Genomic DNA, 18001 nt, shown 5'->3' on the forward strand with positions numbered 1-18001 from the left:
TCGTGAACGGTCGCGCGAATCAATCAACTGAATCATTCGGCTTCTGGAAGGAATCGATTCGGAGATCATGGGGTTGCCAAGTATGCGCTTTCACCCCCGATTGAATCTTGCAGGTATTTTGCATACATTTGAATAAATACTTTACAGCAAATAGCAGATGCATATGCGATAACACAGGAATGTACTGACATTAGAAAATAATAACAAAGTAGACAGACAATTAACATATTCTAACTACATAAATGCAACCGAAGAGCAAATGGCATCTCTCTTTCCCTCAGTAAACGAACTATACCAGCAAAACTGCAAAACTTATCTTGAGTAAAAGCTTTATCCTGGTTTAGGATCTGGAGTTTACCACAAGAACACATCCAGTGGTGTGGAAAAGTATTTGTCCCCTATTGATTTTTCTTTTCCATGTTTGTTACAATTAAACGATCAAGATCATCAAACTAATTTTAATATTTTACACAGGTAACCCAATTAAATATAAAATGCAGGTTTTAAATTACGATTTAATTATTAAGAGGGGGAAAAAACTGTCCAAACCTGCATGGCCATATGTGAAAAATAATCACCCCCTAAACCTAATAAATAGTTGTGCCACCATAGGTGGCAACAACTGCAAACAAAAGTTTGCGATAACTTGCAGTCTTTTAAATCACTGTGGAGTAATTTTGGCCCACTCTTCTTTGCAGAACTGTTTTAATTCAGGCACACTCGAAGGTTTTCAAGCACGACTGGCCTGTTTAAGGTCATCTCAATAGGATTTAAGTCCGGACTTTGACTAGGCCACTCGAAAACCATAACTTAGTTTTTTGTTTGTCTTGGGGATAATCAAAATGTTTTTTGGCAAATGTCTTGGTGTTCTTTGTGAACTCTGCCATGGATTCCAGGGATTGCCCAGGGCAATCACTTTTTCACATAGGCAATCACTTTTTCACATAGCGCCAGGGAGGTTTGGACAGCATTTTTCCATTAATAAATAAAATCTTCTAAGAGGTAGGAGGAAACCAGCAACCCCAGAGTAAACCCATACAAACATGGTAGAACATGTAAAACTTCACACAGACTGTAACCCTGGGGTTGTGAGGAGGGAATGTTGCATTGTAAAATATATTGTATTGTATATCATATTGGAATGTGACTATTTGATATTTAAGGAGTTGAATATCAATACACAGAAAATGTTATTTATTTTTTGTTCCACTCTAATACCAAAGTACCTAAATAGGAGACAGAAATAGTTTACGATGGAGAACATTAGCAACAATATGAAATGTTTCCTAGTACCCATCAATAAATGAACTTCTAAGTGATAATCAGACATTAATTATAGTATTAGTTTACTCCAAACTTATTCAAAAACCAACCTAGCCGCTGTCTGAAGTCTGCTTCAGTTGTAACTAAGTTATTATCCAAATTATAGTACACAGGTTATTCTTATTCTATAACTGTAAAAATCTAAATACATCAATATCATATAACACATAATTTTACTTTACATTTGTGACAAAAAAATAGAGGTGATTTAGGAGTCAACCTTGCTAAGCAGATGTCTCCAACTTAACTTTTAGCCATAATTGTCTTGGTTGATCAACTTCATTTGTGGTAATAGACGAGTAGTGTTTTTTTTTTTTTTTTTAACTACACATTTCACAAATCATGATTAGTCCTAAATGTTATGCTTTATCATAAAGCTTTTTAAAACTAAATTTTGTTACAAAATCTTTTTCTCGGTTAAAATGCATGCACCATAATGTTTCTCCAAGTTCCTCTCTTTACCTGTTACAAAATCTCTCCTTACTAAAACCAGAAAGCAGAATAAAAGACAAGTCTCTCAAAGCCGCTCTGTCATTTTCCTTTTTTATTTCACAAAGGAAACATGAGACGGTATAAACATACAAAATAGTGGCCTTCTACATGAGCATCATATTTCTCACGACGTCACACAACATAAACAACAATTACAATCCTACACACTTATTTTAAGCTTAACAGAGTCATAATTGTTACTGAGGTTCGGTATAAGTGCCAGTGTGGGGCTGGTCAGACTACACTGCAGAGTCTCGTGCGCTTAGTTTTGTTTGGAGAAAAAATCTTTGCTCTTTTGGACATCAGGCTTGATCGTGTCCTTTCCGGGCTTCCAGCCGGCTGGGCAAACTAGAAAACAATACGAGGGTAAACGTCAATTCCTTTATTAAGGATTAAATGATTAATAACCATGGTACAATGACAGATCACAAAGTGAAAATGTAAATGCACATAATATATAACTTTATTCCAGTATCGGAAAAAAAAGACACAGGAAACAAACTGGTCTAAACTACATTTTAAATGAAACTCAAGAAAATGCTTTGTCTTCACTGCAGTATCCAGTAAATTCTGTTTTTGTGTAAGAAGCGCAAGGCAAAAAAACAAAGATACCTTATGTTATGTTTTTTCAAATACTACAGCCATTATCATGTTTCAGTGTTTAAGAGAAGGACTGTTTGAGTCTAATAGAAAGCTTTATAACTCATTACTTAGTACTAGATCTTTCCAATAGGATTAATGTTTAAAAGCCATTAACTGCACATATTAATCACTCACCTTCTCCGTGTTTATCTGTAAACTGAAAGGCCTGCACCAGACGCAGCGTCTCGTCGATCGACCGACCCACCGGCAGGTCGTTAATGGTGATCTGCCTCAGGATGCCTTTATCGTCGATGATGAAGAGACCTCTGAAAAGAAATGATCAGGATGCATCTTTAGTGAACGTACCATAGACCGACTGCCCACCTTGATACCAATCATTCTGTGTCATGTGACTCTCTGCGCTACACCCTCCCACTTCCACCCTATTACAGTGACGTTTCACAAACTTACATGAACTATTAACAGAGCTTAATCATTTTTATTTCAGATTTGTCCTAAATCTCATCATAAACACACCTGTAAGCGATGCCTTCGTCCTCCTTCAGTACACCGTAGTCTTGAGAGATGGTCCGTTTGGTGTCGGCCACCAGAGGAACCTTCATGTGTCCCAGGCCACCTTGCTTCCTGGGGGTGTTTATCCTGAAACACATTTGAAAGGGAAGGTTTAATATATACATAAATCACTTATCTTCTTAGCAATTCTGGTTCGTTTCGGGTTTGCTATTGAAAACGCTCACCAGGCCAGATGGCAGAAGTGCGAGTCTACAGACGCACCGATGACCTCACAGTTGATCTTTTTGAATTCTTCTGCTGCGTCACTGAAGGCGATGATCTCGGTGGGACAGACGAAGGTGAAGTCCAGAGGGTAGAAGAAGAAAACAACGTACTTTCCTAAAGAAAAAAGAAGGAAATGAAAGAAAGAAAAAAAGGTTGTTCTCATCATCAGCGGTCTTACAAATTATAGCATTTTGATATCCATCCATCTTAGGAAACCTTGTAGTTCAACAGTGACCAGTGAAGGCCAGTGATGACCGTTATACTTATTCCCATTTTTAGACCTGTGGTTGGACCTCAGGTTTTCAACATTCACATGCGCATTCACATACTACGAGCGATTTGGGAACACAATTAGCCTAATCTGCTGGTCTTTGGAGTGTTGGAGGAAACCAGAGTACCTCGAGGAAAACCACCAAGCATGGGGAGAACATGCAATCTCCATGCACACAGACTCAGAGACAGGAATCGAACCCACACCCTATAGGTGACTATACACCAAGTCACCGTGCTGCCGGTATTTTATGTATTTTGAAAATAAGCGGGCGTACCTCGATAGTCTGACAGCTTCAGATCTTTAAACTGGCCATCAGGCATCACGGCCTTGGCTGTGAAGTCAGGGGCAGGTTTGCCGATCTGTGCTTTGCCAGCTGACATCTTGGATTGAACTGCAAAGAGGAACAAAAAAAAAAAAAAGAGATGAAGTGAACAAAGGATACATTTTAATCGTTATCAGGAGTGCGTGTTAAAGATGAGATAACAAAAACACAATAACGTGCATTATTAAACACATTAAAGTAATTATAAAAATCAGTTATCAAACAATAAACTTTCGGAGCTTAAATCCGGGCTTATCACTTCCTCAATTTCGCAACATTTTGCTCGAGGCAAAGTCCAGGTAACAGCACGAATACTCCTTACAACTGTCATTCATTCATTCATTCATTTATTCTAATATATTATTTCATCATTTATTAAAACATGATGAAATGATTAAATTATGTCTTATACGCATGAGAGAATATATTATAAACCGACTTTTGGATTAGCCAACAGTAACCCTTTTTTCCGAATACTGTAGTTTCCTTTTATGGCTGCGTTCCAAATAGGTCTCTAATCTCTACCTCTCCGCGCTACACCTAAGACGTTCCACGCTGTGATTAGTGCACTACGGAGTCGATAATAGATCTGTTTAGGATCCGGCATCTATTCAACAAGTTATGCTACAAAAAAAACAAATCCGCCATATATTAAACAAATACAGATAAATATTCAATATAAAATGTGCTGGCATATAAGATATATATATATATATATATATATATATATATATATAAGAAAATATATATTGTTAATGCATGACTTAAAACTAGAAGCGAAAACTTTGCTAAATTGCAAAGTGCATTTCACATGTAAAAGCGACATTTTAACCCCAAACTAAGTATCTAAAAGTATCCTTTTATATGATGGTTATTAATTTTTATTTTTATTTAGATCCTACCTTTGGTCCGCTGCGTTCTGTTACGTGAAGTCAAGAAAAACCCACAGATCCGCGGTCGCGCGCGTTTATATAGCCACGCTGAAATCTCGCGAGACTTCCTCTTGCCTGATCCACTTCAAGATCCAGTACACAGTGGTGGAAGACTGAATGAAGGAGTCTGTTCTGCCTAGCCTAGCATGACTTTGCACATTTTCTGTCCTCTTGCAGATTTGTCATAATGCCAAGGAAGCGATAAAGTAAAAACAAACCCATCTGATACGATCCAGTGCCACGATATGAGCTCCTGTTTTTGAGTAAACACCTTGAAAAGAGCTGAATAAGAGCCACGTCTCATGTTAGGCCGTAACTCCTACCAGCTCCTAGCAGCTTTACATGAATAACATGAATGAATTGAATATAAAGTGATTAAATGTACGTACCTTAGTTCAACCAAGGCATTTATTATATCTCTTAAACATTAATAAAAGTTATAATAATAATATGAACCAGGATAGAACTCAAGCTGTCACATGTCCATATCGGTTGTCAAATAGATGACTAACAAGCACAATATTTGTTATAGCTTTGTTAGGAAAGATGCATCACTTAAGGAAGTAGGAAATATCGTTAACTTGTTGATGTTTCATGTTGATATTTCCCAACAACATTTAAGTAGATATCTAGTTCCTGGCAAAGTTTGGTATATACACACAAAACAGGCCCATACTATTGCCATACTTTAATCATCATGGTGATCCACAGGGGTTTCTGCTGGTTCCTCATGATTTTGTCAAAATCCTCACATTTCCCAGTATTGCATTACCTGTAATTAAATAGTTTTTTTGTGTACTCCTACTTTTTAAAGTAGTTTCTAAAATCTGTAATTTAGTTTGAAGTATTGTATTTTCGCTACATTTTAAATCATATTTGCTACTGAGTAAAAAATAAATTAAGGAAAATGAAAAAAAAATGCAACGGGGAAGAAAAATAATTTCGCCCTGGGAACCACTGCACTGATTGATTGATTGATTGATTGATTGATTGATGGGCGTGGAAAACAAATGCACTAAATTTACAAGAACGATGGAGACGCACAAAACAGATGCCAGTGATCCAAACCCAGCTAAAAGTGAAATACCATCAAGTTCTTATAGAACAAAACCCTGGCTATATTTAAGTGAACACTTTGATTTCAAGCACAAGAAAGGCAACAGCTTTATTATGTTCCTTCAATTAAAAACTAGTTTAAGATTTATATCCGCTTGTCTACACTAGAATTCCCTATCCCACCCCTGCTGTTAAATAAAGTAACTCAGTAACTTTTACGCCGAGTAAATTTTCATAAGCTGAAGAAAAGTTGGGGTTTTGTCTGTATGTTCATCTTCTCTTATGCTGTGTCACAGTGATAGAATGAAGGGTAGCTGATACTTAGATCATTTGTCATCCAAGATGACTCTTTACACATAACCACACCTTCATGTAATCATTTCAAAGATCGGTTTCCTTCTCACCTCCTCATGTTTGAGGATTTTACACAACTCTGGCTCTTGCATAAAGTCCTGTATGTTTTGGGCACTTTTCAGGCATGAAGCAGGAGTATCTGTCACTTGCACATTTGCACATTTTGTCCCTCCTTCCTCACTCGTCCCGTGCTTTGTCTGTCCATCTCGTTTCCATGGGAACGGCATTGAAGGGCACTGATAAGAGGGGTCTGGAAACAAAGAGCAGATATTAAAACCCAGCTGGCTGCTTTCATTAAAAACAAGTAAAAAAGACCCAAAGCAGCCGGTTCAAGGGTTGACCGCTTCAAACACAGAAACACAGGAATAATTAGTGAGTAGATTGAGATCAGTAATGTTTGGAGACCAAGCCTGAGTTTTTTTTTTCAATAGCTTTATCAACAGAAAGATAATAAAGATATCAAAATAAAAAATTATTATTATCTCTAGAATCATTAATATGCTGACGTATTCCGTTTTGCAATCTAACTTTTTACTAATACACTGCATGCAGCATGTTGTAGTATTAACACAACCCTCATGTCTGATCACAAGGCAGACCCTTTCATTTTCAGCTCCTCACCACATCCTCATCTGATCAAGGGGAAATTACACAACTACCACCACACACTCAGAACAGAACCCGCGGGAATTTAATGCAATCTTGGAACCCTGTCAGATTCTGTGTAAGCATGACAAGAGGAAAAAAATCTCTATGTCAGAGGATTACATTATACAGATTTAGGTTTAAAAGGGATGTGATTGAATCTCTGTCTAATCAGATTGATGCTCTGATTGAATTTCTGACTCTGATTAGTGAATTTAAAGTTTTTTGTAATAAAAATTTAATTTAGTGTTTGGGAAAAGGATCTTCAGTATCAGCGGTGAAGCTGTAACCTTACTGTATGTTTCCTAACATCTTCAGGACAGAGCAGAAATAGGAAATTGTCTGTCTGTTTGTCTGTCTGTCTGTATGTCTGTCCAGCCAGATTGTGTCGTAGATCTGGCTGTAGAGAATTTATTTAAGCTTTTGCAGTACTTAGATACATATATACATATATATACTTAGATACATGTATCTGTCTGAGGTTTAACCTGCAGAATAAATGAAACCAAAATGGTGAGTAAAAGCGATGTTATGAACGTTTATGTGTTGGAAAATAATCTACTAATGCGCTACTGTCTCAATGTAAACAAACACCTGCCCCAATAAATATTAATTAGAAAAGCTAAACTAAATATTTTTACTGGGATTAGTTCATATTTTCACTTTGGCTGAAATAACAGCGCTGAAGTGGTATAAGTCAACTGTAACTGGCTGGAGTCGTTTTAAGACAAAACTTACAGTAATTATTAACCAATCTACTTTTTCCATTTTTCATCTGTAATATTCACGCTCTGATTATTGAACAGAGATTATATTCGGCTGATGACGAAAGAAGGACGACTGAGCGTAAATAAGGCATAAACATAGTTTTTTCTATATCCACTCTTTTTCATTGATTGTTATAAGATGAAATGACAGTAAATTTAAAATCTTGCTGTGAACTACGTACATTTGCTAATATTTAGCCACTACTCCAGTGGAAACCAATACCATGTAATGTCAAACTAAATTTTGTGGAATGAAGTGCACTGATTGAAGTGTTTCAGCTATGTTGCAGACAGACATGTATTTGAACTTCAATCTAAAATAATATCACTGAGTACATTACAGTTGATCAGCTTATTTTTAGCTTCAACCCTTTACTTATTTCTACAAACTCTGTAATCGTCAACAAAGGGTACTTCAACTAGTCTTTTTATAACCATTTTTTCTAGTAACAAGAAGTTGCATGTTTCTTTTTTCGTAATTAACTTCGAGAGAGAGAGAAAAGCTGTTGAGCAACCTGCTGATTATAACATATCCAGTAAGCATGACAACATGACTGTTTTTTTCCCCAATGTGTGGTGGACCATCACCATTAACTGTTCCTACCATGCTGTCATATTTACCTGCTGTGCTGGTCCTGTGGTTCTCCCAGCTGTCTGCTGGTTATCTCAGTACAGACAGGCCTGGACTCATCCAAGGCCTTCTCACACCCCGAGACATCAAAAACAAATGACTGATTAAACCTGAAGCAATTAATACCCATGACCCTGCTCAGCAGCAGCTAAGCACAGAGTCACGATACTCTACACACAGAAACCCAACAGTGTCCTGGCTAAGCTTACAGCACAATCGTGGCAATAAAAGAATTAATTTGTTTATAGTGATTAAAAATAGTTAATAAATAGATCATATTTTTTTACTTCTCTGAAGTTCTGTGGGGAAGGGTTAACTGTAGGAATAGATATATACAAAGCTCAAAAAGTTAATACATCAGAACAGTCAAATAAACATAGAAGACAAAAGACCATGTAATTTTTATTTACATGAAAAGCCTTGCATATGTATGAATAAATGATTGAATGAATGAGCAAACAAATAAAAATATACTTAACATTTTTTAAAATATGGTTTGACCAAACTTTCCATGTTAATTTTCCATACTTCCAGATTGTAAAAAATATATCATCGTGGATATCACTCAAATTAGTTGGATGGCTTCCCTGTTGAATCTGATCCCTTCCAAGGTTCCTTCCTATTGCCATCTCAGGGAGTTTTTCCTTTCCACAGTCGCCCTCTGCTTACTGATCAGGGACAATCTGATCATTTTGATTTATTCATATTTCGTCACACTTTTCAAACTCATTTGAACCTTTTATTTTCTAAAGCTGCTTTAAATTATTGTTAAAAGTGCTATAGAAATAGAATTTAAATGAATTGAGCATCTTCAACATAATAAAAGCATAATAAAAAAAATAAATGAATAAATATATAAACTTTTGAAAGAAACAGTAAAGATTTTTGCTTTGTTTATTTTCATTGTTTATATCACTTATCCTGTCCAGGGTCACAGAGCCTGTTTCAAGAGACTTTGGCCATGAAGCAAGGTACACCCTAGACATGGTGCCAAACTATTGCAGGAAATTTGGGAATGCCAATTAGCCTAAATTGCATGTCTTTGGAGAGTGGGAGGAAACCGGAGTACGCAGAGGAAAACCACCAAGCACAGCAGGAACATGCAAACTCAATGTACACAGACACTGAGGCAGAAATCAAACCCTTGACCCTGTGCCGACTATAATCTATTATATTATACTCAGATCATTTGTTTAATTTCTTGGTTGCGAATGCATTATGTTTGTATCTTATTGATGATGCGACCATCGTCATCGTTTGTCCCGCTTAATCCTTTAAACAGGATCACCAGGAGACTTTGCGCACAAGGTGGGGTACACCCTAGATATGTTCCCAATCCATCACAGGGCGCGCACACATACACATACTCACACACTCATTCACATGCTACGGGCCTAATCTGCATGTCTTTGGGCTGGGGAGGAAACCAACAAGAACATGCAAACTCCATGCACACAAAGGCAGGAGGTGCAAGGTGACAATGCTAAACAAAGTCACTGACGTGACCAAATTAGCTATATTATTGTATGTTCTTATTATTAATAATTGTATATTATTTATTTATTTATTTAAGAGCCTTAGTTCATTTGTACTATTTAAATTTACTTATTGATGTTGTTCCTGAAAAATTAAATATGTGAAATTATTTATGCACTGTGTGAAATATTTATTGCTGAGTTCCTAGTCATATATTTAGTTATGAATTATAGTTTAAATGAGTAGAAACAAGAATGATAATAGAGGCCTGTATTTAAAAAGAAAACATTACTTTATATGTAAGAATTACTGCATTTAGTCAAAATGTTGAGTGAAAAGTAGTTGATTGGTATGAGTTGTAGTGTTATAGCGCCCTCTACAGTCAGTAGTAGTTTTTAACAGAAATCCACATTAATATTACGAGCAGTAGTAGTTCTCGCGCGCCCCCTACAGCCACTTGCTGTCCGCCCACGCATGGGACGTCCCTTGTTTTTCTATTCCCACCCGCATTCCGATCCAGCTAGGGCTTTAAACTGAGATAGGAGGCGTGTCTTCCGGAATATAGGTGTGGGAAAAAATAAAGCGTCACAGCTGATCTTTTCGCCATCTTGACCGAAACATAAACATTCAGTCTGAATCGGGCTGCTGGGACGCTGAATTGTAAGATAATTAAGGATTAACAGGTGTTTCCAGGACTCTATTCATTAAGTGCATGTGGAGAAATGCTAACCGGGAGCTCGGACACACGGAATGGCCGATAACCGCGTCTCATGAGCGGCAGAACAGGTGAGACTTGTACACCTTGCTAGCCGGAGTGAGGAGGCTAACTGGTGTCTGAGAGTCGGGACATCATGACAGCTGTGACTTCACACCTCATCAGGGTCAGACAGCGCGCTCGAGGCGCTTTAGGCCGCTGGGGTCATGTATTTACTGTTGGTTTTCTTCTACAAACACACTGACGGTGCTGATGCTAGTCGTGCTAGTCATGTGTTTATGATTGTCAGCTCCATGGTAACTGTGTGTCCTCGTGCTATGTGTCGCGTGCACACGGCGATTTAACACTCTGGGTTTGAGCAGAGCCGCTTCTAAACACCTGCACTGTGGACTGTATATATACACACACACACACACACACACACACACACACAGAGGAGTGGAGAGATGTACAAGTGTTTGGAGCTAGAGGAACACCGGCAGCGTCAGGTCAATCCTGCTCGAGACACATGTCCTGCTCTTCAGGACAGCTAGAGGTAGACAAACACCTTTAGAGACAGATAAACATCTGGAGTGATGAATAAAGACCTTTACATTCGAGATAAACATCTGGACTGCCAGATGAACACCTTTTTAGATTCAGATAAACATCTGGACCATCAAATGAACTGCTTTTTAGATTCAGATAAACATCTGGACCGTCTAATAAACTGCTTTTTAGATTCAGATAAACATCTGGAGTGATGAATAAACACCTTTACGTTTTAGACAAACATCTGGACTGCAAGATGAACTGCTTTAGATTTAAATAAACGTCTGGACCGCCTGATGAACACCTTTTTAAATTCAGATAAACATCTGGACCATCAAATGAACTGCTTTAGATTCAGATAAAAATCTGTACCGCCAAATACATTTTTTTTTAATTTAAATAAATATCTGGACTGCCTAATGAACTACTACTTTAGATTCAGATAAACATCTGGACAGTCTAATGAACACCTTTTAGATTTAGAAAACATCTGAACCATCAAATTAACACTTTTTAGATTCAGATAAACATCTGAACCATCAAATGAACACTTTTTAGATTCAGATAAACATCTGGACCGCCAGATGAACTGCTTTAGATTCAGATAAACATCTGGACCGCCAGATGAACTGCTTTAGATTCAGATAAACATCTGGACTGCCAAATGAATTTTTTTTAGATTCAGATAAAAATCTGGACTGCCTAATGAACTACTACTTTAGATTTAGATAAACATCTGGACCGCCAAATGAACACCTTTTTAGATTCAGATAAACATCCGAAATGCTGGATGGACACATTTCGATTCTGAAAAAAAAAAAAAAACATTTGAAAGTCTGAATGGAAAAATTTAGAGTTAGATAAACATCTGAACTGTTAAATGATCACCTTTTTGGTGAACACCTCCATTGCCAGATGAATGATGAACAGAATGATGAACAGATGTTCAATGCTGGATGAATGCCTTTAGAGACAGACAGACATCTTTAGAGGCAAATAAACACTTGCAGTGTTGAATAACTCTTGGAGTTCACTTCAGTTCTGATGGACACAGAAAGCTGCAAAAAATGCAATGCGTCTATAAGTATCCTGTTTTTTTTTTTACCTGTTCAGGGATGGAAGACGTGGGCGGAGCTGCGTGGGCAGACTGAAGCAGAGGCAGATTGGAAATGGACCAGGACTATGAGAGACGCCTCCTCAGGCAGATCAACCATCAGAACCTGCCTGATGGTCAAGTGTCCAAGGTAAAGAAATGAGTATGAATGTCTTAACCAGGTACAGATTATCATGAGTCAGTACCCATACTAAGAAGAAGGATGTACATTTCTGAAGAGATAAGTGTCTTCTCACACCTACTGTTTTGTTCCTCCTGTAGCCGGGCTTTGCCACATGCAGTCCAGTCAGTGTTAAGTCAGGTGACAGATTCATACCCACTCGCGCAGGCAGCAACTGGAGCATCAACTTCCATTACGCCAACGTAAGTCACGGTCTTTATTCTAAACTTTCCCTTAAAAATGGCACCTCATGTACTTATTTATTAATTTTACAGGAAAACTGTTGGTCTCCGAACCAGAACCAGCGCTCGAAGGACGCCAGTTCAGACACTGGAAAGGGTAAAGTTTGCTGTAAATCAACTTCATTGTATCTGCGTATTGTATCACGGCTAAAAGACTGATGTCATACCATTTGGACGTCTCTAATCTGTGTCTCCTCTTACAGACGCGGTGGCCTATGCTGCTCTCCTGCGGAACGAGCTCCTAGGAGCGGGCATCGAAACCGTACCCGACCCTCACACAGATGACCGACGGCATGCCGTCCTCTCACAGGACACAAACAGCCTCTTCAGGGTGAGTCCCTCCCACAGGATTCATGTGTGTTATTACACTTTGGTCATAAACGGCGGTACGATTTTCATGTTTTCTGTCTCTTCCAGTACACAATTCACACAAAGAGAGTGCCTTTTGACAGCGGCAATGAAATCTCCCCGTATTCCCTCTCTCCCCTCAGCAACAAAAGGTAGCCAAAGGTTCCTTGTATACTCTCACAAACTGCTTCACATTTCCATATGTGTCTGAGTGTTGGTGTGTGTGTGGTGTCTGTGCGCAGTCACAAGCTGTTACGATCACCACGAAAGCCAGCACGAAAGATCTCCAAAATCCCCTTTAAAGTTCTGGATGCACCGGAGCTGCAGGATGACTTCTACTTAAACCTGGTACACACCTGTATTTTTACAATAACGTAAAGACATGTAACACCACTTACTAAAAAGTATATTTTAGACAGATTGAAATGCACTGTAATACACTATTATGCAAGCTATTTTAATAAAAAAAATGTATAAAAAAAAAATAAGAGGATCATTCTGATTGGTTTGGGGGCCAAACATTCATTACTGAGAAAGAAAGGTTAAGAGGACACATGCCCTTCACAGTAAATAACAAGTAAAAAAAATCACGCCTCCTTCAGAGTGAATGACTGAGTAAGATGACACGCCTCCTTCAGAGTAAATGACAGGTTAAGCTGACATGCCTTCTTCAGAGTGTATGACAGGTTAAGATGACACGCCCCCCCTTCAGAGTGTATGACAGGTTAAGATGACACGCCTCCTTAAGATGACACGCCTCCTTCAGAGTGAATGACAGGTTAAGATGACACGCCTCCTCAAGCTGACACGCCTCCTTCAGAGTGAATGACAGGTTAAGATGACACGCCTCCTTAAGACGACACTCCTCCTTCAGAGTGAATGACAGGTTAAGATGACACGCCTCCTTAAGCTGACACGCCTCCTTCAGAGTGAATGACAGGTTAAGCTGACACGCCTCCTTCAGAGTGAATGACAGGTTAAGCTGACATGCCTCCTTCAGAGTGAATGACAGGTTAAGATGACACGCCTCCTTAAGCTGACACGCCTCCTTCAGAGTGAATGACAGGTTAAGATGACACGCCTCCTTCAGAGTGTATGACAGGTTAAGATGACACACCTCCTTAAGATGACACGCCTCCTTCAGAGTGAATGACAGGTTAAGCTGACATGCCTCCTTCAGAGTGAATGACAGGTTAAGATGACACGCCTCCTTAAGCTGACACGCCTCCTTCAGAGTGAATGACAGGTTAAGATGACACGCCTCCTTCAGAGTGTATGACAGGTTAAGATGACACACCTCCTTAAGATGACACGCCTCCTTCAGAGTGAATGACAGGTTAAGATGACACGCCTCCTTTACTGAGACTGACAGGTTAAAAAGCCACACCTTCTTTACTAGGGCTAACAGGTTAAGGCCACTCCTCCTTCACCGAGACTAACAGGTTAAGGGGACACATGTCCCTCACAGTAAATACAGGTTAAGAAGACACGCCCCCTTCACTGAGACTGACATGTTAAAAGGACACGCCTCTTATCCCCTCTCTGGGACTCATAGACATAGAGGCCACGCCCCCTTTACTGAGGCCATATTTATATCTGCAGGCTAAAACAGCTGTTTTGACCATGGATTAGGGTAGCCATGCTGCTGCTGTCCTTGGTACTGAATTTAGCTTCTGTTTACAGACCGTGTATTACAATGGTCTGCGTAGAAACTGAGGGATTAATCTTTGCAGTGTTCTGTGTTGTTAACAGGTGGACTGGTCAGCTGGAAACCTGCTCAGTGTTGGTCTTGGTGCTTGTGTGTACCTGTGGAGCGCCTGCACCAGTCAGGTGTGTAAAGGAACTTTAGATAAGAGTAGATAATGTTTGCTCGGCTGATTTATAGAGCCAGGGGTCATTATGTGTCACACTTGTGCTCTCAGGTGACCAGGTTGTGTGATCTGTCAGTGGATGGAGACTCTGTGACTTCGGTCTGCTGGAATGAGAGGGTAAGTCATGAGTTCTTTAACTTGTTTTCCATGCCAGTTATTTGTAAATTAATTACACGCAATGATAGAATGGTCATAGAATGGTCATGGTCAATGGTCATGGAAAGGTACACTAACAGCATGATGTTGAGATTAACAGGATCATTAAAGTGATAATGCCTTATGTCTCTAAATCTTTTATGTAACGCCTTTTTTTTAAGAATTGATATAAAAAAATAATTTAAGAATTAACCCGACTAGTGGATGAAGAAGACGCACATGCACCATGCCTAATAACCATTACGGTTTACATCTGCATCATTTTCCCATCAAGGGAAGCTTGGTTGCTGTTGGAACTCACAAAGGCTTTGTTCAAATATGGGACGCAGCTGGAGGGAGGAAGTTAACCAGCCTGGAAGGACACTCGGCTCGTGTCGGTTCGTATCAAAGGTCTTCATTTAATGGACTCGCGGGTGAAAGTATTAGCGCGAACCTATGAATTTGTAATGTTCGTCGTGTTGTGCCGCAGGAGCTTTAGCATGGAACGGCGAGCAGCTCTCGTCGGGCAGCAGGGACAGGGTGATCCTGCAGAGGGATGTCCGCGCGCCGCCTGCCGCTGAGAGAAGACTGCAGGGCCATAGACAGGAAGTCTGCGGCCTCAAGTGGTCCCCCGACCACCAGCACCTCGCCTCGGGAGGCAACGACAACAAGGTACGGTGTGAATGCGAGTAAAGACGATAGTCATACTGATGATAATACCTGGTGTAACTCTTTGTTTTGGTGATTTGTGTAGCTGCTGGTGTGGAACAGCTCGAGCCTGGTGCCCGTGCAACAGTACAGCGAGCATTTAGCGGCGGTCAAGGCCATCGCCTGGTCGCCCCATCAGCACGGCCTCCTGGCGTCCGGTGGAGGCACGGCCGACCGCTGCCTGCGCTTCTGGAACACACTCACAGGACAGGCGCTGCAGAGCACCGACACGGGCTCGCAGGTCTGCAACCTGGCCTGGTCCAAACACGCCAACGAGCTGGTGAGAGAACACACATAAGCGGAGTTCTGTTTGCCGCTGAGTGAGTGAGTTTTACACATCCTGCTGGTGTCTTGCAGGTCAGCACACACGGTTACTCACAAAACCAGATCCTGGTGTGGAAATACCCGTCACTCACACAGGTGGCCAAGTTGACGGGACACTCGTACCGTGTGCTTTACTTGGTAAGAAGGAACTTTAAAAACTGACCGTGAGTTTTTTTTTTTTGTTTTAGTAAATTCAATTTCTTTACAAAATACTAAAACTAACTGTGTGCATTTATCAGGCCGTGTCTCCAGACGGCGAGGCTATAGTGACTGGAGCGGGAGACGAGACACTCAGGTTCTGGAATGTCTTCAGCAAAACACGCTGCACCAAGGTTAGACAAACACATGCACGTTTTGTGACACTTTTCCTTGCTGTTTCTCAGAGTGGCTAGGTTAATCACGGTGGCTTACAAAAGTATTTATACCCCTTTAATTTTTTCAGTCTACGTTCCATTTTGTCACGTTACAGCCACAAATGTAAATGTATCTTGTTGGGATTTAATGCATTTATAGGCTGCACGTCTTTTTATGGGGGTGTCTCTACCAGCTTTGCATGTCTAGAGAGTTAAATTTTTGCCAATTCTTCTTTGCAAAATAGCTCAAGCTCAGTCAGATCGGACGTAGAATGTCTGTGAATAGCAATTAGCTCAAAAGTCTCGCTATAGATTCTCAGTTGGATTTAGGTCTGGACTTTAACTCAGACGTTCTAACACGAGTATGCTTTGATCTAAACCATTCCATTGTAGCTCTGGCTGTATGATTAAGTTTGTTGTCCTGCTGGAAGGTGAACCTGGAGCGGCCCAGTCTCAAGTTTTTTGCAGACTCTAACAGCTTTTTATTTATAAGATTTCTCTCTATTTGGGTCAATCCGTCTTACCATCAATGATGCTGCCACCACCATGTTTAACAATGGGGAGGGTGTTTTCAGGGTGAGTTGCATTTAGGCCAAAAAGTTTAATTTTGGTTTCTTCTGATTGACCAGAGCACCTTATTTCAGAAGATGGATTGCTATGTCGCCCCACATGGTTTTTACAAGCTCCAAACGGGACTTCTTGTGTCCTGGGACAAAAAAAAAGAAAGCCACAAGAAGTCCCTTGACTTCTTGTTGGTTTCTATAAACACTGGCTTTCTTCTTGCCACTCTTGCATAAAGTCCAGATTTGTGGAGTCCACGACTAATTACATCGAGAGTTACCATTGATCACTAATTCTCTGATCAATGCTCTCTTTTCAGTTAAGGTGGACACCCATGTCTTGGTAGGTTTGCAGTTGTGCCATACCCTTTCCATTTGAACAGCGCTCCACGAGATGTGCAAAGTTTTTTTTCCTTCTAACCTACCCCTACTTTTAACTTCTCCACAACTTTATCCCTGGTGTCTTTTTTGGGCTTCATGATACTGCTGGTTCACCAGTGTTCTCTAACAAACCTCTAAAGTCTGAAGTACAGAACATGTGAGATTAAATAACACACAGATGGATTTAGTAATTAGGTGACTCCTGAAAGTGACTGCTTTCACTTGATTTTAGTTTACGGTGTTGGAGTAAAAGGGGGCTGAATATAAATGCACGCCACACTTTTCAGGTTTTTATTTGTAAATTTTTTTTAAAGCCGTTCATTTTCTTTCCACTTCACAAATATGTGCCACTTTGTGTTGGTCTATCAGATAAAATCCCATTAAGATACATTTACAGTACCTGGCAAAAATACTTTTGCCAGGTACTGTAGGCAGCCTGCATGCGAGTGAGTTAATCGATTTTAGTTAAGGTAGAAATTGATGTACGCAGACATTTCTCATCCTGAAATGACTAACGTTCTCGTCTGGCTGTTTCAGGAATCCAAGTCGGTGCTGAATCTTTTCACCAGGATACGGTAGTGTCGGAGGCCTGAGAAGAGAGAGAGAACCCAGCGTCTCTTCCTCCTCTCCAACCCTCCTGCCCGTGTCTCCTTTAAAACCCCAACAAGTCTGTTCATGTCATCGTCCTGACTTTCTTATTACTGTATCATGTGAAACTTCCCCAAAAAAAAGAAAGAAAGAAAAAAAAATGGACGTGGTGTAATAATGTAAGTAGAGAGAAGCAGTTTATCCAAACGCCGGTCGGTCCACGACCATATTTTCACTATTTTGTATGTGCAAACAGGATCTCGTTACCAGACAGATGACCAGATGGAAAATAAACAACACTACTGCAGGATCTCTGTTA

The 18001-nt window shown here is 39.8% G+C and overlaps 2 protein-coding genes across 3 annotated transcripts; one reads left to right on the forward strand and one right to left on the reverse strand.

Annotated features, from left to right (window-relative positions):
• Positions 1–1849: 1849 nt before the first annotated feature.
• prdx1 (peroxiredoxin 1) lies at positions 1850–4829 on the reverse strand. Of its 2 annotated transcripts, none has more exons than XM_053502297.1 (6): positions 4694–4829; positions 3744–3860; positions 3156–3309; positions 2935–3057; positions 2593–2723; positions 1850–2163 (listed from the first exon to the last, which is right to left on the reverse strand). In XM_053502297.1, the coding sequence occupies exons 2-6, from the start codon at positions 3847–3849 to the stop codon at positions 2078–2080; spliced, it is 600 nt and encodes a 199-aa protein (XP_053358272.1). In that variant the 5' UTR covers positions 3850–3860; positions 4694–4829; the 3' UTR covers positions 1850–2077. The 2 variants fall into 2 exon arrangements, with proteins under 2 accessions (XP_053358272.1, XP_053358280.1); XM_053502305.1 differs by lacking the exon at positions 4694–4829 and adding an exon at positions 4231–4252.
• Positions 4830–10249: 5420 nt separating this feature from the next.
• On the forward strand, positions 10250–17997 carry fzr1b (fizzy/cell division cycle 20 related 1b). The gene is made up of 15 exons (XM_053496613.1): positions 10250–10438; positions 12012–12142; positions 12274–12375; positions 12448–12511; positions 12618–12745; positions 12832–12914; positions 13005–13110; positions 14515–14592; positions 14685–14750; positions 15064–15166; positions 15259–15440; positions 15523–15756; positions 15834–15938; positions 16040–16132; positions 17632–17997. The coding sequence occupies exons 2-15, from the start codon at positions 12068–12070 to the stop codon at positions 17671–17673; spliced, it is 1461 nt and encodes a 486-aa protein (XP_053352588.1). The 5' UTR covers positions 10250–10438; positions 12012–12067; the 3' UTR covers positions 17674–17997.
• Positions 17998–18001: the final 4 nt, after the last annotated feature.

Source organism: Clarias gariepinus, chromosome 1 (assembly GCF_024256425.1).
Source record: "Clarias gariepinus isolate MV-2021 ecotype Netherlands chromosome 1, CGAR_prim_01v2, whole genome shotgun sequence".
Lineage (NCBI taxonomy): Eukaryota > Metazoa > Chordata > Actinopteri > Siluriformes > Clariidae > Clarias > Clarias gariepinus.